This window comes from Callithrix jacchus, chromosome 13 (assembly GCF_049354715.1).
Source record: "Callithrix jacchus isolate 240 chromosome 13, calJac240_pri, whole genome shotgun sequence".
NCBI lineage: Eukaryota > Metazoa > Chordata > Mammalia > Primates > Cebidae > Callithrix > Callithrix jacchus.
In genome coordinates, this window is record NC_133514.1 from 31,988,179 (window position 1) to 32,011,916 (window position 23,738).

Below are 23,738 nucleotides of genomic sequence, written 5' to 3' on the forward strand. Positions count from 1 at the left end.
TTTACAAACAGGTTTTTATTGTTTATAAAATTTGCTCAATTTTAACTTGTTCTATTTTAATATTTAGAATCAAAACATATAATTGAGAGAAAAAAATTCCATTTTTAATATTCTATCAAGTACAGATTTTTGAAAAATGTAACTGAATATTCTTTAAGAGAAATTAAAACCCATGAAACAAAAATATCACAAAGACAATGTCAACAAAATCTGAAAGTTGTTTAAACAAAGAGTCCTTAACAAGAATGTTTAATTTTTGGTTTACCTATTAGAAGTAGTATTAACAATAAATGCTGTAACATCTTTCCATAATCAAACATAAACCAAATGACTGAGGGAAGCATAAATCAAATGGCTGTTATTCATTTCTGAATACCAGTTAATATTATTGCTTTCAAAGTTGTTCAGGAGTTCTGATTCTGACACACTATTTTCAAATAAAACTACATGAACAAAATATAAATGTTATTTTAATATTGCTTTAACTCTATCATTTTTTCAAATCCTTTATTTCTTTCAGTTACTGTTCTTTGCTTGACCTTCAGCTTTTTAAACATCTGTTTGTTAAGGAAGAGGCTTAGGTATTCTGAATTCCATCCTAGTTGGTTAAAGTGACTATAAAGAGGCTTATCCTGGGGATTCTCATTGTCTTTCTAAATTGAAAAATTATTTTTTGTTTACATGAAGTAGAATTATAGTCTGTTCAAAGGCCTGTGCCAGATAACAAAAAAATTTGCTCATGTAAAAAGTTTGCAAAAATATTGAAGTTTTGCTATTTGTTTAGATTCAGACAAACCAATTCTCTGTCACATTTTAGTGCTAACCCTTGGGAAAGGTCTATCCAGTTGTGAGGGCTTTGTCTGACTAGGGTCTTACAGAAAACAGGAGTAGCTGTTGAGCAAGAAAAGTAACATATGAACAGAGAATGCTCACGACTGCAGTTACATACTATATACTACGCCCTATGATGATTATTACTAAGAGAGTTTTTGCTTTTGCAGAATGTAAAAGAAAAATTTATGACTGGAGCATGAAAAAACTGTATTTGTGCTACATTTTAAAAATTATTATAATAAATTAACTGCATAAGCATAAACATTGTTCTAGATTATCTGCTACAATAATCATTAAAAAATCATTAAAATAACTATTTAAATTGTGAAATCCAAAAACAAAATAATCTTCTGGAAATGGCTCTTGTAGAAAAAGGCACTGGAAGTGCTTCAATGCCAATATAATTAACTACAATTGCTTCCAATATGAAAGTTAAAAAAATCTGTACTCAAGGAAACACTGAAAGTATGCAAACCAATTTTTCTTATTAAAAATATTTTATAAGTAAAAACTATCGAATATTGAAATTGCAGATTTGCCATATATGGCATAGAATTGTAAATTATATGATAAAGTGTCAAGAATTATCAAATTGTTGGTTTGATGACTAATAAAAAAAATCCTTTCAGCTCAAATGGCACAATGCCATCGACAATGTACTAAAACATATCAGAAGCAAGAATCTAGTTTTAAAGATTTTACCACTACTGCTTAATCTTGATCATAATATCTTCCCCTTATAACTGCATGGAAATAATTCTGGTATATCAGATGTTAGAAACTGATGTCCTATGTGATATGTGCTGGACTGTTTTATTTGTATATTTTACAAAGAATCATATGATTTATATTTCCCACCACATTTACACACATTTAAAATCATTAAATGTTAAAAAAAAAAGTAAAAAATACTTGGAAAAACTTGTTATATCTCCTTTATTTCAGTAGACAGAAGACTATTTTCAGTGTCCTGGATGAAAGGATTGTTGGTGCCATGGAGCTGGAAGGAAAAACACCGCAAAGATTTAAAGAAGCAAATAATTTAGACTAATGGTACACGATAGTATAGTGGAAAGAATCTGAGTTTAAATTACAGCTAAAGAGATCAAAGTGCTTATCTGCCCTTAAGTAGCCATAGGATCACTGGATCCTATGAAAGTTATTTAAAGCTCTCTGAGGAGTGGTTTCCTCATCTGTAGAAGAGCAGTATTTCTGCATCTCTCTAAGGTATCCTGTGAAATTAAATGTAATAAAAAACATAATGTGACTGGGACACAGGGCTCACTCAAGCACAGTCCTTTAGTTCCATTTTCTGGTGTTGAATACAAGAACCATGAACAATACAGTGACAAACGGGTCCAAGAGATTTTCACATATTTAAGAATGCCGTTCCCATTAAGTGTGAGAGGTGATTTCTGTGGATTATTTGCACTCATGGTAACTCAAAGATGTGCTTGTAACATTGCAACTGCCGCCTTAACTTTTTCAGAGCGACTTTTGGATATCATAATAAATAATTATTTCTTTTTCTTTTATTTTCATTGGACTAATATAACCAAGGAGGTAATTCCACAGCTATCTTTTTTTTTTTAACATCACAAATAGCTTAACTATTAAGAACAAAAGTAAGCCCAAACTATGAGAACCTGTCTGTCTGAAACAATTACAATCAAGATTTCCTATCTCAGAAATTAAAGTGTCTACTTTAATTCATAGGTTTGCCCCATCTACTATGCTTTGTGTTCATCCTTACAGAATCAGCAATGGTATCAAATTAATCAAAAAGGAAAAAGCAGTGTCATTATAGACTTTCTTCCTCTTTTTGCTTCTTTTTTTTTTCTTTGAGATGGAGTTTCACTGTCGCCCAGTCTGGAGTGCAGAGGCGCTATCTCGGCTCACTGCAACCTCCGCCTCCTGGGTTCAAGCCATTCTCCTGCCTCAGCCTCCCAAGTAGCTGAGATTACAGGCATGCACCACCACATCTGACTAATTCTGTATTTTTAGTAGAGACGGGGTTTCACTATGTTGGCCAGGCTGGTCTCGAACTCCTGACCTCAAGTGATCCGCCCACCTCAACCTCCCAGAGTGCTGGGATTACAGGTGTGCTACTGCACCCAGCCTTTTCTCCCCTCTTGATATTATTGTTTTCCTTATGTTCTGTCTTAGGTCAAACATTTCTAGCCCTGTGTAAAGTCATTTACGGGGTAGGGAAGAAAGGGAAAGATACAGAGATGATTCTAATACTCACATGTCTTACATGAAAAAAGCACACAAAAAGTACTACAGAAGTACGAAAGAGATTGTCCTATGGGAGAACATAAGCTGTCCAGTGTGGCTTGGATGCAGAGGTGGAAGTGGTGGGAGATGAGGCTGAATATACAGGACTGTGAAGGGCTCTCCATTACAGCCTAAAGTATTTGAATTTTATCCTATAGGTTATAGTAATCAGTAATATAACTCCAATGCAGAGGTACTGATGTAATCAGATTTCTCAATTAGAAATAGAACTATGTCAACAGGTTGCTTCTTGCTCAATTCAGACTTACGGCCTCTCAATTTTTTCTACATATTTATTTGTAACAATATCCAGGGTTTAGAAACTTTTTAAATGAAATTCTCTGGGCCTGATGCCTCACACCTGTAATCCCACACTTCGGAAGGCAGGGGCAGGAGGATCACTTAAGGCCAGGAGTCTGAGACCACCCTAGGCAACACAGTAAGACCTCGTCTCTACTAATATATATATATCTCCCTCTGTCGCCCAGGCTGGAGTACAGTGGCACGATCTTGGCTCACTGCAATGTCTGCCTCCTGAGTTGAAGTGATTCTCATGCCTCAGCTTCCTGAGTAGCTGGGATTACAGGTGTGTGCTACCACACCCAGCTAATTTTTGTATTTTCAGTAGAGATGGGGTTCTGCCATGTTGGCGGAACTCCTGGCCTCAAGTGATCTGCCCACCTCCACCTCCCAAAATGTTGGGCTTATAGTTGCTCAGCCTCTACTAAAAATTAATTAAAAATAATTAGCTGGACATGGTGGTGCATGCCTGTAGTTCCATCTACTTGGGATGCTGAGATGGGGGGGGTATCCTGAGCGCAGGAGTTTGAAGTTTCAATAGCTATGAACATGCCACTGGACTCCAGCCTGGACAATGGAATGAAACACTGCCTTAAAAAAAAAAAATATATATATATATATATATATCCTGCATTTCTCTGTATATTAAAAGATGGTTATTTTTATTTAAAGTACCTTTTGTCTCTGATGGTAGAATATTTGGTTGTTAGTGTAACTTTTTCTGCAGGATTAATAATTGTTTTTATATTTTGCTTTAACTCTGGTAAATGTACATTTCAATGCAATTAAAACACCTATATTCTTATCATCGTATTTTACAAGTAGAATTAAGGATTTTAGAGGGAAAAATGTTCATGTTACAGAGCAAACTACCAAGTTCTTTACCAATACATTTCAATTAACTCTATTCACTTACACTAAGATACTGTATTAGATAACTGAAAGAATTAATTTAAATTTCTTTTCCCACTTTAGTTCTGTACTGTGTTTTTCCTCTAATTATCAAAATAATGTAGTTTCATAGTAGATAATCTAGAAAATACAGGAAAACATTCTCTATTTACCCCAAATTTTATTACCTGAAGACAGACGAATTAAAATATTGGTATATTTTATTTCAGTATGTCTATGTATTTCCATATTTATGTAGGTAAGTTTGTATGATATACTTTTAAAAAACGTCACATTATTAACGGCCAGGCATGGTGGCTCATGCCTGTAATCCCAGCACTTTGGGAGGCTGAGGCGGGCAGATCACCTGAGGTTGAGAGTTCAAGACCAACCTGATCAACATGAAGAAACCCGTTCTCTACTAAAAATACAAAATTAGCTGGGCGTAGTGGTACATGACTGTAATCCCAGCTACTCAGGAGGCTGAGGCAGGAGAATTGCTTGAACCTGGGAGGCAGATGTTGCAGTAGCCGAGATAGAGCCATTGTACTCCAGGCTGGCCAACAAGAGGGAAACTCCAAACCACAAAAAAAGTAAGTTACGTTATTAAAAACCCTTCAATGGTTACATCATATTTCACTGTATGGATTAACTGTAAGTTACTTAACTATTCCCTACAGTTGGGTTTTACTGAAGAACACATGAAGAATATATTAGTGATACTGCCAGGTTTTTTTTGCTTGAATTTTTGACAACTAGATTTTTACCCTCTCTGCCCAGTCCATGAGCAATTCTCCAAATCTGTACAGAAAAATGACTACTTTCTCTCCTTCTAACTCATCACTTACTGTAAATTCTACTTATATAAATGGACATAATTAAAAGTGACAACTCAATAAAGCAGGCATTAAAATGTGAAACTCACCATAAGTTCAAGGAACTTCTGGAGGCACAACTACATTAGGAAGGTAAGGGTATGTAGCTTGCGGTAATGGCTGATGAGAAGCATATTGTGAAAAAATTGGTTGCTGAAAATTATAAGCAGCAGGTATTTGAGACTGACAATACCCATTCACTGGCACAAAATTATTTGCTTGTGGCTCCCCAGCAAAGTAAGTAAAATATTGTGAGTACAGAAGATTAGAATGTGTGCTCCGGGTAGTACTTGCCACTGTGGTCAACAGCCCAGAAGAAGGTGGCTGTACTTCATATGATGTTATTCCTTGGAATGTCTGGGTAATGGCATTGCCATTGCTGCTGCTGTAATGATAAACATACCCAGAATAGTATGGAGATGAAGTTCCAAATAAATTCTCAGAAGAATTATATACTGGGGTACATGCAGACTGTGGAAGTTCATTCCAATATGTGGCAGCATTCTGAGTTAAGACTTTTGAATTTTCGTCATTCTGTTGTTCAGAAAAAGAGTACTCTGCTGTTTGATTCACATTAAGAGATATATGCCCAGATGCTCCAAGAGTATGCACCACATTGGGATTCAATGTATCCATCATGTATTTGTCCTCTGACTCAGTTTCTGCAGGCTGTAGTTTATTTATTTGCAGAGTAGGAATTTTGTTCTGGATACAAATGGGTTCTGGAGAAGTCATGCATGTGGAATTTTTAATAGATGAATTTACTATATCATTATCTTGAAGTTTAAAGACTGTGTCATTCATTTCTAGATCAATATGGCTATCTTTCTCAAAACAGATAATTGGCTTTGAGAGCACTGATGTATCAGGCACAAGAGAAACATCAGTTCCTGGGTTTATGTCAGAAAGACAGGATTTTTGGGTGGGATCTGAGGAATTTTTAAGAAATTTCTGCATAACTGTCTCATGGTCTGGAGAAAATGTCCCATGTACACTTTTTTGGTCACAAATTGCAAAAGCAGCACAATCTTTGCTATCACTTTTTGTTTTAGCAGCACTGAAATTCACATTTGTTTTCTTCATGCTAGTTAAATTTTTCTGTTGTCCAGTGAAGTGTTCCGACACAGTTAAGTCTATTTTGCTTTCTGACTTTGACGTGCAAGTGTCTTTTGGGTTCTCTAAAAGTGAGCCAGGTAGTGATCTTTGCATTTCAACCTTTTTTGGAGTTAAATGGTTTCTTTTCAGATTGTTAGATGAACTTGATATTATTTTCTTTACACTTTGGGGATGAGATCCTGTAGTCCTATTAGGTGAAACACATACATTAAAATGACTTTAAATATATAGTTTAACAACATTTTAATGGAAATATATATTTGAAATTTTTATCTAGAAGAAGAGTTAAGATTTACATTTTCTCATTCTATTGGCACTATACAAGTAACGTATTTTCTTAGTTTTGACTGCCGTGGTTTGGATTTAGATAATTTTCCTACCAAAGATGATATGCTCTACATTTTAAATATATTTCCAATGTTTTAATAAACTATTTTGTGCCTTAGACATTTTCTAATGGAGGCTTTTAAAAGTAGGAAACTGATCACTAGTAAATTGTTCAGCATAGTTTTTTAAATTCATATGCCTCCTGCCTGCTGACGATCCTCATTACTTGTAAATAGCTATAAATAACAGCAAACTACTAGCTGTGGCCCCTGCCTTCCCACCAAAGACTTCTTCCCTCTCTGTTATAACAGACTAAGATGTTTTTGTCTGTTCATCTTTGAGAATAGGAAAAGCACATTTCCAAAATTTCTTGCCAATTTAATAGCCTTGAAATTATTAGTTAAATTCAGACAGTCTCAGCAGCTGAGAGAAGCATCCATTGGATGGGCATGGTAGCTCATGCCTGTAATCCCAGCACTTTAAGAGGCTAAGGCAGGTGGATCATGAGGTCAGGAATTCAAGACCAGTCTGACCAACATGGTGAAACCCTGCCCCTACCAAAAATACAAAAATTAGCCAGGTGTGGTGGCACGTGCCTGTAATCTCAGCTACTCAGGAGGCTGAGGCAGAAGAATCACTTGAATCTGCAAAGTGGAGGTTGCAGGGAGTTGAGATCGCGCCACTGCATTCCAGCCTAGGTGACAGAGCAAGAGACTCTGTCTCAAAAAAAAAAAAAGAATTATCCATATGGGAATGTCTAGAGCCAGAAAGTTAATGCAGGTCCCCAAGATAATTTTATATATATAATATATATAAGAAATATTTATGTATTTTTAAATATATATATATATTTTTAAATTTTATTCTTTTGAAACGGAGTCTGATCTGTTGCCCAGGCTGGAGTGCAGTGGTGCCATATTGGCTCACTGCAACCTCCGCCTCCTGGGTTCAAGTGATTCTCCTGCCTCAGCCTGCCGAGTAGCTGGGATTACAGGCACCTGCCACTGTGCCTGGATAATTTTTGTATTTTCAGTAGAGATGGGGTTTCACCATGTTGGTCACGTTGGTCTCAACCTCCTGACCTCAGGCAATCCACCTGCCTTGGCCTCCCAAACTGCAGGGATTTCAGGCGTGAGCCACCGCACCTGGCGGTGTGGTGCTTTATGAAATTCTTAAATTATATGAGAAAATATGTAGAGATGGGAAAAGAAGTACTATTTCTATATAGTCAAGAGGAATCCATCTTTGGCCTGGAATTCCTATATTTCATTCATGAAACTAAAAGCCCCATATTTTACTGAATTCATCCCCTCTGAAACATCACTAGAAACGCCATTAAAATAAAAATTATACTTTCTGAGAACTCAAAGTATTATATGGGAATTGATGATGATGTAGGTTCTCATTAAAATGGCAATTTTGAAACCTGCTGTTCTTCAAAATGCACAAGTTAAAAAAAAAAGGTAGGCTGGGCACATGGTGGCTCACGCCTGTAATCCCAGCACTTTGGGAGGCTGAGGTGGGCGGATCACAAGGTCAAGAGATCAAGACCATTCTAACATGGCGAAACTCTGTCTCTACTAAAAAAATACAAAAATTAGCTGGGTGTTGTGGTGCACCCCTGTAGTCCCAGCTACTCGGGAGGCTGAGCCAGGAGAGGCTTGAGGCGGAGGTTGCAATGAGCCGAGATTGCACCACTGCACTCCAGCCTGGTGTCAGAGCAAGACACTGTCTCAAAAAAAAAAAAAAAAAAAAAATAATAATCTTATCACTTGTCCTATGTTTAAAAGTCCCTTTTTTGTTTTAAAAGTCCTTTTATAGTAAACCAGTTACTAAGCCCTATCAATTCTTTAAGTATTGTCTATCAGATATAAATTTTTCTTTCTTATTCTGTGAAACAATGACCCTTTTCTAAGCCTTGGCTGACTTACTTCTAACAATACTCAGAATGTATTAAGTCACTGAAAAAACTTATTTAACTTTTAAGTCACTGAAAAAACACATTTCACATAACTTTAGCCTTTAAGACTTAGAGAATGAAGTTCAAACTCCTTAGGCTGAATTTCAGAAACTGTATAATTTCAAACAAATTTCTCTTTTCTTAGCTCACTTTTATCCCTTAAGTTATATGTATGATCCAGTGGCATTATATATAAACAATTAGTTTATTCTAGTTGTTTAGCATTTGCCCAATTTTGTTCATTTTTTTTCACTTAGGGCTGATGGTAACTCCTACCTTGGATGCTTGAAAGTTGCCTTTTCTCTGCTGATTTTTGTGACATCTTTCATGTCCACCTGTGTTTAAAAGATACAAAGAAAATCTGCATTAGTGATGACAAACTATAATACAAATAATTATTATTTCAGTATTGGATATTTGTAATTTCTTGTTCTGATATCATCTGAAGTTAAACTCATTAATTATCACCTTCCTGCAGAAAGCAGTGACTCTCCTACACTTTCCATATTTCACATATGTTTGGAGAACTTTAAAAAAAAGATATTTGCAACATAATTCTTATCCTCACATCTTTTTTTTTTTTTTGAGATGGAGTCTTGCTCTGTCACGAAGGCTGGAGCACAGTGGTACGATCTTGGCTCACTGTAACCTCCACCTCCTTGTTTAAAGCGATTCTCCTGCCTCACCCTCCTGAGTAGTGGGGACTACAGGTGCCCACTACCACACCCAGCTGATTTTTATATTTTTAGTAGAAATGGGGTTTCACTATGTTGGCCAGGCTGGTCTCAAACTCCTGACCTCAGGTGATCCACCTGCCTCAGCCTCCCAAAGTGGATTACAGGCATAAGCCATGGTACCTGGCCCTTAAAACTAATCTTGAAGTCCATTTATGACTGCTCCCTCCCTCTTTTATGCTCTTTCTTGTAAACCAGTTGCTAAGCACCATCAATTCTTTAGGTCATGTCTGTCAAATATGAATTTTCCTTTCTAACACCTTTTTCTAAGCTATGACTAACTTATCACTATAAGTATATAGTACTACTATATACAGTACTACTACTTACTACTACAAATACTTCTATAGAAGATGTATATGACTTATATACTCATAATCTATCCATTACACCATTGGAAAAAAAACATTTCATACGACAGTATACTTCAATGTTTACAGAATGAAGTTCAAACTTCTTAGTTAAAATTTAAGACATTCCATAATCTAAAATAACCTTCTCTAGCCATAGATTATTCTTACCCACTAAGTTAAATTGTTCCAGACCACAAATACATTATTTTTGTCTTGAAACAAAGTCTTACTCCGTCACCCAGTTTGAAGTGTAGTGGTGTAATCTCAGCTCACTGCAACCTCTGCCTCTGTGCTCAAGCAATCCTCCTACTTCAACCTCACAAGTAGCTGGAACTACAGGTGTATGTCACCCCACGTCCAGCTTTTTTTGTATTTTTAGTAGAGATGAGGTCTTACTATGTTTCCCAGGCGTCTTAAACTCCTGGACTCAAGCTATCTGCCCCTCTTGGGATTACAGGCAGGAGCTATTGTGCCCAGCTGCATATAGGTTTCTTTTCTACACTTCTGAATGAAGAAGTCTTGAACAGCTGTAAGATAAACCTCTTAGAGCAGAGCTGGGACAACTGTCAGTAAGGGATTTGGAGGCCAGACTGCCTTCTTTAGAGCTGGGTGCTCCCATTTAGTAAACTCTGTGATCTCAGGATACTCATTTCCTCTATGTCCCAATTTCCTTATCTTTAAGATAATAGGAGATACATCATAAGGGATTTTGTACAAAATAAATCAGTGCCAGATACATATTAAATGCTATAGACAATTTGTTAAAATGTATTTCACATAGAACTTTTAACTCCTTGATAATTATCTCTTGAAAAATATTCGTCCTATTTCTCCATTCAGATGATAATAGTCAAGAAGACAGACCAGTTTTTAATATTCACTATACTGGGCATAGGTTTGTTATGTAGAAGCTACACAGTAAATATTGGTCATTCACTTAGTATTCGTAATACTGAACTCTCCCTTAAGAAGCTATTAAAATTCATGTGCTTCCAAAAGATTATTTCTAAGTTAAAACATTTAATTTTATGTTTAAAAAGTAGACATTTTCAAGGTATTACCTATATATATATCATCTTATAGATAATATGAATAGTTTAATGCAATATTATAGTTAGTAAATTCATTTTGCCTGACAATACACCATTCTCAACTTTTAGAATTCTGCAAACTACTTGTTTGCTTAATGAATAAACTTGTTTTCAAAAAGAATACTTACAAAAGTTTTGTTTAAAACATTCATACCTTTAGCTTTTTACGACTGGAAACAGTATTTTTCTGTTGTTCTTGAGAGTCTTCACATTTGTCTGCACTGCTAGGTTGTTTTTTAGGAGACTTTGAAATGTTTTTGATTAAGCACTCTGATATTGGGGGAATCATCATGGAAATACTAGACTTATTGATATTTTCCTCAGGTTTTACAACATGAATATTCAATTCCTCTTTTCTCTTCAGCTGTAAAATCTTCCTTCTGTTACAGAGCATTTGGCATAGAATAAAGGAAATGGTTAATTCTGCATTTTTAGCACATATAATCTTCATATATTCAATCGTTTTCATGACTTTCATAATATGGGCCATTTTTCCTAAATCTTTCCTAGGGGCAGACATTATAGTCTTCAGCAGTGCAGAAAATTGATTGTAGTTGTATTCTAACTCCGTAATGGTGCTTCCATAATTTATGGATGCTATATATGGCACAAATTCAATATATGTGGAAGAGGGATACTCGGACTTCTTCAGAAGCTTTTTTATTTCTGAAAGTTCTTGAAGTTCTCTTGAGATCAAATGAAGAGCATACGAGCAATTAACAGCTTCATTATATTTGTAGATAATATCCAGATCTTTCTTAAGTTCAGAAATAGCAGTCTCTATCACTTTCCAAAGGCAAACATCTGTTGAGTTTTCTTTAAGAAATGAAAAAGAAGCCATTTTTTCTTGGTATTGAACCAGCTCAGGAAGAAGTGACAAATCAAACCAAAGCATACCTCGAAACCTCTGTTTGTCTAGTTTCTTTGCTATTGAGTTTTTAAGAAAGTGAATTGTTTCTGAGACCATGACGATTTCAATATACATTTCAATAGCTTCAGGCTTTAAAATTATAGCTGCATGGCTGTGGTTTTTCATTGTATCTAAAACATTTTCTTCTGTGATAAAAATATTATCTATGTTATCATCTTGCAGCATCTGAAAGTATTTTTTCAAAATTTCTAAGTGATCTGTACATCTCAAGGTGAGATCCTGTAATTTTTTAAGGTCTGCAAATTCAGCTTGATCCAATATTTCACTAATACAACAAATATCTGGGTGTGCAAGCAAAGTACTGTTAAGCTTACAATTTTCTATGCTAATTGTTGCTTTGTTTATTGGATTATTTCTGGAAGCAATTACGGTATCCTCAAGCCCAATACTGGAAATTGGTTCATTGTTTAAATCTTTAGACAAAGTATCATATATCTCCTGCAACTTAGAAGAAGCATATTTATTCACTGTGAGTAGTCTTTCTTCATCCTTTTTTTGTGAGTTTTTGCTGAAAGACTGTCCTCTCTCTTTCCAAACAAGATTTTTTGCAGCATCAAAAAAGATATGTTCCAGACCATAAAGAGATATTTTAATACATACTACCTCATTGTTCTTGATAAAATTAACCTTTGAGGAGATAATTTCTATGATAATCCACAGATGGTCCTGTTTTCCTGGATATGAATGAACTTTAGGAGAGTCCCCATGTACACTGATCAACTTTAAAGTACTTTTTCTTAAGATTTCCAGGTCTTCTAAACTATCTCCAAAGTTAACTCCACAAGTAAATGGAACAGAAAGAGAAAAGTCAAAGCAATCGAAACAATGCTTCATTATGGCTTCACATTCATTAACCTGTCGCTTGTACTTTAAGAATGCATAGTATGAATTCTTTTCCCTTTTTGTTTCTTCGAGCAATTCAACTAATTGATCGTGATAAGTCTGTAACTCACAGAATGCATCGTATTTTAACCTTCCTTGAAAACCAGGATAGAAATTAGACTGCTGTTGAAATCCACGTGGTTTTCCAAGAAGCTCAGCGTACAGTGTCTCATCATACCAAAGCAAGCTTCGGAATGTTGGTTTATCTTCTAAGCGCCTTTTTTTGTTTTCAATGAATTGAATTGTTTCCATCATCATTTGAAGTTCTACCAACGTGTCAACAGCACATGGTTTTAATGTGTGTTTCCAATTATTCCACAGGTTTTGGTCTACTAACAGTTCTCTTGAAATCAGGATTTGTTCAACTGAACATTCTTGCTTTTTTTCAAAAGCTTCCACAAATAAAGGGAGAATATTTAGACAAACCTTAGTTTCTTCCTGTAGAATCTGCAAAGATGATGCTTCATCTGCCCTCTGCAAAATTTGAGACAACTGAGCTATAAGGGTCGCATGATTAGCTGAGGAATGTTTGTTTTTAAATTCACTCACATATGATGCAGGTTTCTTCAGAAAAGTAGTGACTTTACAGGTTTCAGAGTGGGCAGGTAAAACAGGCATATGATTGACTCCTAGAATCTCTGGTTTGGAAATACAGGCTGTTTCTGAATGTAATGTCAAGTCAGACTGAGAGACATTACTAACTTTAATTTCCCCTTTCTTCTCTCTTTTGTTAAGTGGATTAGAAACTGTGCTCTTCAAAGAGACTGACACAGTAGAAGTATTTTCAGTGCTGAGATGGGAATCAATCAAGTTAGTTTTAATCATTTTCTCATTTAAGCAGGATTCTTCTGAGATCTGATTCTTTTGATTTTTGTACTCAGTCTTAACAGTTGATCCTTCAGTCATGCTTTTGTAAACAGAATCTTTTGCTTTTTCTGCTTGTTTAACTTTCTGCATTATTCTGTCCTCAGTGTCTTTCTTTACAGTACATGTTTCTGAAGAAGAGCCCTTTACATTATCTTTTAAAAGCACAGAACTATCACTGGAAGATAATTTCACTACATTTTCCCCATAACTTTTACTTTCTTCAGTTACTGATGTTACATCCAACTCATAATTCTCAGAGACATTTGTTTCATTCCCATTTGTATGGAGGCAATTATCTGAAGAGCACTGTTCTGTCTTTAGAAGCTCCTTTCCTCTACAGCTCTGCTCACAGTTTGATACAGTAGTGGATGCTGCAAAAGAATCTATAGTAAGAATTCTCTGCTTATCCAAGTAAGATTTTGAAGATTCTCCCTCACTATCTGTCACTGCAGCGGCTGATAACAATTGAGGAATACTGTACTTTTTACTTGCTATCAAGGTTAGGTTTAATGGGTCCATAAGGAAGTTTCTTGTAGTAATGTTTTGTTTGGATCTCTCAATAGGAACTGTACACTTTTCTATAGGAAAATTCACTTCCAGGTTTCTTTTACCATCAGATAAAAGAAGGTTATTTTGTTGGTAGAGATCAACATTTAAAAAGTGCTCCATGTTTGAATCTAAGACTGAAATAAGTACGTCAGTTTTCACCTTTGTGTGATCTATGCAAGTTGCATCATAATCGTTGCCTGTACTATAATCTATGTTGTTTTCTTTTATGCAACTTGAAGATAAGGAATTACTTTCATTTATTACTTCATTAATCTCACAACTCTTTTCTTTAGTTGCATCTTTATGATTTGCTGAATGGTTCTCAAGTTTTTCATATTTACTAATGCTAGATAAAAATTCTGTATCAACTTGATTTTCTTTTTCAATTAGTTTCTCATCTGAGTGGTTTGGGGAAAACAGAGATCTAGTTTTTCCAGAAAAGAGCTGACGCTCTTCTGATAAACTTGGATTGCTAACACTGCTATTATAATAAACTGACTGATTTGTAATTTGAGATGTGGAGGATACAGGAAACTGTGATTCAGGGTGTTCTTGATTACTAAATTCTCCCATGTGAATAATGGGGTGACTTTTTGAGACACTGCTAGCCATACCTTTCCTGGAAAGGCAATTTTTCCCTCTACTTCTTTTGTAAGACTTGTACTTTGACACACAGGTTAATGATTTAGAAATACCAGCTTTTAGAGCTCTTTTCTTTCTCTGTTTGTCATATTTTCTTTTTGACAAAAAATGCTTGGTAGAATAATATCTTCTTTGAGACACAGAACTATAACCTTGAAGGTCACAACTTTCCCAAAAATTATTGCATATTATTGCATATGATTTTGGTAATGGGCCCCTTCCCTTTTCTCCTACTTTAGCTATAAGCTGCAAAGATGTATGAACTCTTCTATGAGCTTTTTTTAAGTGAATAACTGCTTTGTTTAGTTTTCTGGAAAGACGTTTGCTTTTACATAAAGATGCTTCACCTCTTAGGATATCTAGGACACTCTTAATGTGCTTTTCCGACTGTGAAAATGTTTTAATTCGTCCTTGGGATAATGAAGAAAAACACTCAGATGAGTCTTGACTGGTTCGCCTCCTCTTCCTCCCACAAATTTCATGGTGTCTTAAATCTTTATATGATATGTCCTGATCCCTGGAAGATGTATATAGCTTCCTTTTGTTACTTCTTGATTCTACCTCCTTTTTATTTTTGGTATCATTATAGACAGTTATTGATTTTGTAGTGAAAGATCCGCTTCCATCATCTATTGCTGTGACATTAGAAGGTTCAGTAAACAAAGATTCACTGTTTTGATTTTCAGATATATGATTCACATCTGTATTATTACTCAAGTCAAAAGAAAGGGAGGTTTCAGCTTTACTCACTAGTCCTGATTCTTGCCTTATATTACCAACTTTATCTTCACAAGGATAATCTGTATTTTCACCAGAAGGCTGGGAATAAATGCTAAATCCTAGAGTTTCTTCATCTTCTTTATTTATTTCCAGTTTTGTGGCATCAATTATATGTGTGCAAAAATTATCTTTCAATGCAAGGGAGTCAGCTGTGGGGCTGAATCCTGGCCTAAATATATTAGTAATTCTAATTTGTAGATCTGGAAGTAAAATTGGGCTGGGAAGCTCTGTTTCATTGTTTTGTGCAGAGGAATAAAAATAATTACTTTCCTTAGAATAATGCTGATCACTATTCTCCCTTCCTGTGGTGCTTTCCAAAACTTCTATCTCCCCATTATCAAGTGCTAACAGACCTTCCCAAGTGATACGAGACTTCAGAGCCTTATATGACGTCACAAATTCTTCACAAAGTACATTTTCATGGCTATGTGTATCTAGTTGAAATACAAAAGCATCATCACAATCTTCTAATTCAATTTCAATTTCCCTTTCCAATTCAATACTTTGAAGAACTAAGTTCTCATTTATTGATTGATGAAATGATTCTTGTAATTTATTTTTATCCATATCAATTTCACAACCAGAAACTCTATGTTTTACTAACAAACCAAAATCTGGACTTTCTGAAGAACAAGTTTCTTTAACCTGGTCATCTTCATTATTTGTGCTTAATGCAGGGATAGTAGCACTAGCTATCTGTACTGCAGCATTTGAGGCTACACACACGGAAGAACTTGCAACTTCAGGAAATGTTGTGGAAGCCAAATGCTCTATACTTCTTCCGGTATTTTCAGTATCTTTTTGTTTCATGGCACTAATGGTATCTTCTTCACTCTCTAAAAATGCAGTTTCTGCTGATGCATATTTTTCTCTGCAAATCAAGTTAAATGTAGTAGAAAATTCTTCAGAACTCAAAATTTCTATATTGTAATTTTTGTCCTCCTCTTTTTCATCTATAATGCTGAAATTTTCATTTGTGTGAGAACCCTGCTTTTCGTCTCCATATATATTCTCTAGGTTGTTTTCTTCAGATGAAGCATTATTCTCTTTAGCCTCATTTTGGTTTTCTTTATAATTATCTCTTTGTTCTTTGAAATTAATATTCAGGCATATATTATTGTTTAACTGTGAGTTACAGAACAGACTATGATCCTGACCTTTATCTTCAATATAAGCTGTTTCTCTATAGTCTCTCTGACTGTTCTGTAATGACCCTGGTTCATTTTCATTTTTCCTATAGATACATACATGTTCTCTAGTTATGTTGCAATTTGAATCGTCATGAGCTGTTTCTATGTTAAAAGATGAAATAACTGTATCAATGAGTGTTTCTTTGGCCTGGGGTACCTCTTTTGGTTTCTGGAAAGCTTCGGTTATAATGCTAGCACAATTTTGATTTATTTTCCCCAATTTCAGTTCCATTAGCTTTTGAGCAATGGCTAAATTTGTATGAATGTTATTCTCATTCTCCACAAAGTGTTGAGGATACTTTTGTGACAGGCTCTCTAAACTTGGAGTAACTTGCCATTTCAATGCTGGATGATCTAGTTCATCCTTATCCTTTATGGTAGATGTAGAAGATTTTGGTATTTCTAACTCTTGAGTAATTAATATTTTATCACAGCTTTTCCCAAAATAATTATGACTCTCACTGTCTTTATATTCTTGGTGCAAAACAATGTAATTATCTATTGGACTGATTTTTGTTTCATTAGTGACATCATTCTCAATTTTTTTCCTCGACGTTTGCTTTTCTTCATGTTTGGAATTGTCTTCCAGGTCAGTGAAGTTTTTCATCTTTCCAGTATTTTGAAGGTATTCATCAATGATTACTTTCTTTTGGAGTGGAAAAATTGTAGACATTTGGTAACCAGTCTGATGAATGGTTTTTAAATTAGAAGACTGAGATTCCTGAGAAATGTGACTATTGTCCTCTTTTGTATAAGCATTAGCCGACTCCTGTTGGGCTCTCTGAGCTTTCTCCTCACTGTGGTTTTGGTTCTTAACCTCTGACACTACATTTGACATAGAAATTGGGAAGGAAAAATTGCCTTGGTCCTTACATTGCCCTGCCGTGGTAACTTTATCAGGAGGTCTACAGTCGTAGTCCTCAGAGCCTATGTTGTGAGCCCAAGATTGTGAATCATCAACAGAAATGTTAAAGCAAGGAGCATCCAAACAATTAGTAAAAACAGCACGATCACCAGGGACAACTTCTGAGGAGGAAGCAGAGTTAGACTGTGTAGATGACAGGTTTATTTCTGAATTAACATAATCTAAACTCTTCTCAAATTGCAAAATCTCATTTGAGCCTGCACTATTACTCTGTTCTCCCATACGTTCTTCTCTCCTCATCAGTCTGGGGTCTTTGATGAATTTTGAAGTAGTAACTGTGCTTGAGCCAGTATTGTTGTGAAGAGGAAAAGCAGCATTAAGACCACTTAAAATATTTTTAAGACTTGTCCAATTTAACACAAAGTCACCATTACCACTTGCTTTGGCATCACTGGGTATAAGTGAAAGATCTGAATCATGTGCAAGTACTTGAGAAGTGTCTCTAATTTCTGCTAAATTGTGCTCTGCCTGTCCACTGTATGTTTCAGTTATAGAAATATTTCCATTTTGTACATTTCCATAGGAGTTAGAAATATTTGAGTTGGAATGGTTTATCTCTGAATTTGGTGCACTGTATAAACAGTTTTCTTGAACAAATGGATCTACAGGTTTCTTGAAATGCTCAAAGATGACAGTAGCATCTTTTCCTTTTCCAATTCTTTTGGCCACTGTACAGTTATTCAGAGAGCATGTCCTTTCTGTGGAAATAATAAGGCAAATTTGAAAAAAAAAGTGTTTCTATAGACAACTATTAATACAGGCACATTTGTTGAGTGATTTTAATTAAAAGTTCAGCTAATAACCAACCTAATGGTGATTAAGATGTGTTTTCAACAGAAAAAGTAAAGAGAGAAAAGGATGATTAACAAATGAATAAAATATAAATGACGTAGCATGAAATTCTCCTAGTCTAGAAATCTTAATAAGGCCATAAAAATTAAATTCTGACAAATAATAGAAAAAAACTAAATAGGGGCCAGGCATGGTGGCTCACGCTTGTAATCCCAGCACCGTGAGAGGCCCAGGCAGGTGGATCATGAGGTCAGGAGCTCGAAACCAGCCTGGCCAACATGGTGAAATTCCGTCTCTACTTAAAAAAAAAAAAAAAAAAAAAAATTAGCCAGATGTGGTGGCGGGTGCCTGTAATCTCAGCTACTCAGGAGGCTGAGGCAGAAGAATTGCTTGAACCTGGGAGACAGAGGTTGTAGTGAGCTGAGATGGTACCACTACATTCTACTCTGGCCAACAGAGCAAGACTCCATCTTGGTGGGAGGGGAAAAGAAAAAACTAAATAGGAATAAAAACATTTTCCCAATAGACAACAGCTTTCTTATATTAATTTTCTTTATTCAGATATTTAATAACAGCATCTACATATAAGAAGGCAAAATAATCTCCCTCCATTTACTGTTACCTTGCTTCTTTCCCATCTACCATGGGAGAAAAAAAAGGAAAGGGGAAGAGGTGGAAAAATAGGAAAAGAAAAATCCAAAAAGTTCCATAAAATCTTTCCCAGAAGCCAAAGCAAACTGCTTCCTCTTTTGCAGTGAAATAGTCGTGCAAATAATATATATATACATAAACAAAACCTGGAAAATAAAAGCAAACTTTAAAAATCATTTATAAAAATTTATTTCTAAAATTTCCTAAGAAACCTCATGTAATAATGAAGGAACTTACAAAAATGTATATTAAACAAGTAAATAATAATTTCTCATAAATATTCATAAAACATTCATAGCTAAGTAACACCCTAAAAATACCTTTATTAAAACAGTAATTAATGAGAAATTGCTTGTGAGATCTATAAAATATATGAAGTTAACATGTCACTGAGGAGTACCGTAAGGTTCTTTTTCACAGTAAGAGAACTACATTCTATAAATTCTACAACCATTTGTGATTTTACTACTTACAGTAAGCTATCATGGAAATAGGACCACATATGAAAAGATATAATTCTTAACAATGAGGAGTATAATGGAGAAGAAAACGGAAATGTAGATTCCTATGCTATCTTATGCCAATCAAAATAAAATTCACTATTTAAAAAAACCCAGAAAGTACTAGAAAAAAACATAAATGGATATTTTTATAATCTTGGCATACGATTAAAGCATGACTGAAAATCAGAAAACATAAAAGTAAAACATGTCAATTACATAAAAATTAATAATAGGTCAAAATGTGTGATAAAAAACAACACTCAAAGATCAAAATGGGTAAAATTGTCAACAAACACAAAAAGATGCCTGAAACCCATAAATAAGCAATAAGATCTATTTAAAAAAAATTTTAAACTGGCAAAAATTTGAAAAGATGATTAATACTATACAAATATAAGCACTTTTTATTATGGTTCATGGGAGTATAAATTGGTACAAATTTCTGAGGAAACAAGCTGACAGTATTCATCAGTATGTTGGTATGTATATGTAATCATCTGTATTTATAGCAAATCTACTCTTACTCATTTACTATTCTGATAATCTTGTATATATTCAAAGTTCTATGGACAAGAATTTTCAGTAAAATAATCCAAGACAGCTGAAAGCTAGAAACCTAATTATACATCTACATAAGACTGGTTAAATGAATGACATATCAAAAATGATAAAAATTACTACGAGCATAGGTTATAACATATGTCCTAGAAGACAGAATGTTATGCAGCTATTACAAAGATTAAGATGGATTAATATGGCCCGGCGAGGTGGCTCACACCTGTAATCCCAGCACTTCAGCACCAACATGGTGAAACTGTCTCTACTAAAAATTCAAAACAGCTGGGTGTGGTGGTGCGCACCTATAGTCCCAGCTACTTGGGAGGTTGAGGCAGGAGAATCACTTGAACCTGGGATGCAGAGGTTGCAGTGAGCTGAGATTGTGCCACTGCACTCCAGCCTGGGTGACAGAGTGAGACTCTATCTCAGGAAAAAAAAAAAAAGATGGATTAATATATACCAACGTGGGGGATAAAACCTAATTACTTAAGTTTAGGCTGGGCACAGTGGCTCACACCTGTAATCCCAGCACTTTGGGAGGCTGAGGTGGGCAGATCTCCTGAGGTCAGGAGTTTGAGACCAGCCTGGCCAACATGGTGAAGCCCCATCTCTACTAAAAATACAAAAATTAGCTGGGCATGGTGGGGCACTGCCTATAGTCCCACCTACTTGAGGGGCTGAGGTGGGAGGATTGCTTGAACCCAGGGGCAGAGGTTGCAGTGAGCCAAGACGGCACCACTGTACTCCAGCCTGGGCTACAGAGCAAGACCCTGTCTCAAAACAAATCAACAAAAAAAACCTAATAACCTAGTTGTAATAATTTCACTTTTACAAATGTGTGACAAATGCATATTAACAATAACTTATAAAATGCTTAATATGGATGCTAGGTCCTGTTTTAAGTGCCTGATGTACATTAATTTAATCTTTTTTGAGATAGAGTCTTACTCTGTCACCCAGGGTGGAGTGCAATGTTGTGATCTCAGCTTACTGCAACCTCTGCCTCCTGGGTTCAAGTGATTCTCCTGCCTCAGCTTTCTGAGTAGCTGGGATTACAGCTGTGTGCCACCATACCTGGCTAATTTTTGTATTTTTATTAGAGATGGGGTTTCACCATGTTGGTCAGGCTGGTCTTGAGCTCCTGACCTCATAATCCACCTGTCTTGTCCTCCCAAAGTGCTTGTATCATAGGCGTGAGCCACCGAGCCCAGCCTAATTTAATCTCAATAACATTTCCATTTTATTGATAAGGAAGTGAAATTAAGAGTAATTTGTTGGCCACTGAGATGGCAAATATATATAAAAAAAGAGTAATTTGCCCAGAATCACAGTTTATAAACAGTAGAACCTTAATCACTATATTGTGTTATCTCTTTAAACTTGATAATGGCATTTTTACTTTATTCCCTTTTTTTGGCATTCTCATCAAATGACAAAAATTGCAGAACATATCCAATATCTCAGGTGCACCAAAATCTCACAAATCACCACTAAAGAAATTACTCAAGCAACCAAATACCATCTGTTTCCCCAAAAACCTATGGAAATAGAACAATTAAAATTAAAAAGTAGTAAGAAAAAAATCCCCAACAAATCCAACATCTTCAATAAAATAAGGAAACTAACCAAACCATATTACAATCAGTAAAGTACACTACCAAATAGTTATTAGTACCATATATTGAGTAATGACAGAAATGTCACACATGTGGTTAATGAGCATTGAAATGTGCCTGGTATGACTGATAAACTGAATTTATAATTTTATTTCATTTTAATTAATTTAAATTTGTAGAGCCACATGTGACTAGTGGCTACTGTATTAGGTGGTGTAGGTCTGGTGTACTCTAGAGGGAGAGGAGTATGCTGATAGCCAACACATGTGGCTTTGATTTTGGGCATAACATAGGTATTCTCTAAAGTTCATCACCCTGAAAGGTATCATCCTTTGATTAAAATAATCAGCTACTATATGGTGGGGATGGGCTGCAGTAGAAGTGGGGAAAGGTCCCTATCTATTGTCTCAAATATAAGCACTTCTGGCTGAGGGGAAATGTGGACAGAACAACTAGGTAGAAGATCATCAAGGGAACAGAACACTTGAACAAACTATAAACCAAGGAACACCTTGCCTGGGAACAGCAGAATATAGTATAGTTGGCCCTATGTACTGGTGGGTTCCAAATCCATGGATTCAACCAATCATGGGTGAAAAATTAAAATAAAAACACAACAAAATAACAATATAATAACAAAAATAATACAAATAACACAGTATAATAACTATGCAGCACAAATATAGTATTGGTATTATAAGTAACATAGAGATAATTTAAAGTATATGAGAAGATATGTTAGGTTATACGCAAATATTGAGCCAGTCTGTATAAGGAATTTGAGCATCCACAAATTTTGGTATCCATGGAAGGTCCTGGAACCAATCCTCCCCAAAAGATACTGAAGGACTACTGTACATTCTTTTCAGTTGCACATGAATCATTCTCCAGGAAAGCCTATCCGCTAGGTTACACAACAAACTTAAAGGAAAAAGATAATACAACCTGTTTTCCAACTACAATGGAATAAAATAGGTATCAATAACAAAAATTTTTGGAAATTTTCAAATACAGAAAAAACATAGTATGAGAAAAAAACCCAATGAATTAAATAATAATTCAAAAGGGAAATTAGAAGGTAAATTTGAGATAAATGAAAATTACAACATACCATGTGTCACAGCTAAAGTAGTTGCTTCCAGAAATTTATAGCTATACAGACCTATATCAACAAAGAAGAAATATCTGAAATCATAACCTAACCTTTCACCTTAAGACACACACACACATGAAATAGCAAACTAAACCTAATGCAAACAAAAAAATTGAGAAAAAATTAATGAAATAGAAAATAGAATAAGAGCAAAAAGAATAAAACCAAAATTGGTTCTTTGAGGAAAAAAAGCAACAAAACTGACAAACCTTTAGCCAGACTGAACCAAAAAAAAAAAAAAAAAAAGACTCAAACCAGTAAACTCAGAATGAAAGAGGGGACATTACTACTGACAGAAATAAAAAGACTATGAAAGGAATATTATAAACAAATGTATGCCAATAAATTAGGTAACTGAAATAAAATGGACAATTTCCAAGAAAAACAAACTACTGAAAGTGATGCAAGAACAGAAAATAAGAACAGACCTACAGTAAGTGAAGAAACTGAATTAGTAATTGAATACTACACACAAAGGAAAAACTAATCCCAGATGCCTTCTTTAGTGAAGTCTACCAAATGTTTAAAGAAGAAATAATACCAGTTCTTCATATATTATTCCAAAAAGTAAAAGAGCAGAGAATAGAATGCTTCCCAACTCATTATATGGAACAATACTGCCCTACCACCAAAACCAGACAAAGACATCACAAAAAAGACAGACCAGTATTTTTTATAAATATGGACACAAAAATCCCCAATAAACTTGCAGCAAACTGATTTCAGGAACATATAAAATGAATTATACACAATGACCAGAGGGGATGCAAGGAATGTAATGTTAACATCTGAAAATCAATTAATGTAACATATTACATCAATAAAAACAAACCAAAAACCCACACAATCATCTAAACACTTGAGAAAATCCAACAGTCTAAAAATTCTCTATAAACCAGAAACGGAATCAAATTTCCTCAACGTGGTAAAGAGCTTCCATA

At 35.1% G+C, this 23,738-nt stretch overlaps 1 protein-coding gene across 1 annotated transcript in view; it reads right to left on the reverse strand.

The window, feature by feature from the left end:
- The window catches only part of TEX15 (testis expressed 15, meiosis and synapsis associated), a 69,503-nt gene continuing 45,765 nt past the window's right edge, over positions 1-23,738 (reverse strand). Inside the window, exons 7-10 of the mRNA XM_035270244.3 lie at positions 10,913-18,222; positions 8,857-8,915; positions 5,228-6,480; positions 1-1,834 (exon numbers count right to left, since the gene is read on the reverse strand). Coding sequence (XP_035126135.3) covers positions 5,235-6,480; positions 8,857-8,915; positions 10,913-18,222 — 8,615 coding nt within the window. The 3' untranslated portion in view covers positions 1-1,834; positions 5,228-5,234. The remainder of the gene's footprint in view (positions 1,835-5,227; positions 6,481-8,856; positions 8,916-10,912; positions 18,223-23,738) is intronic.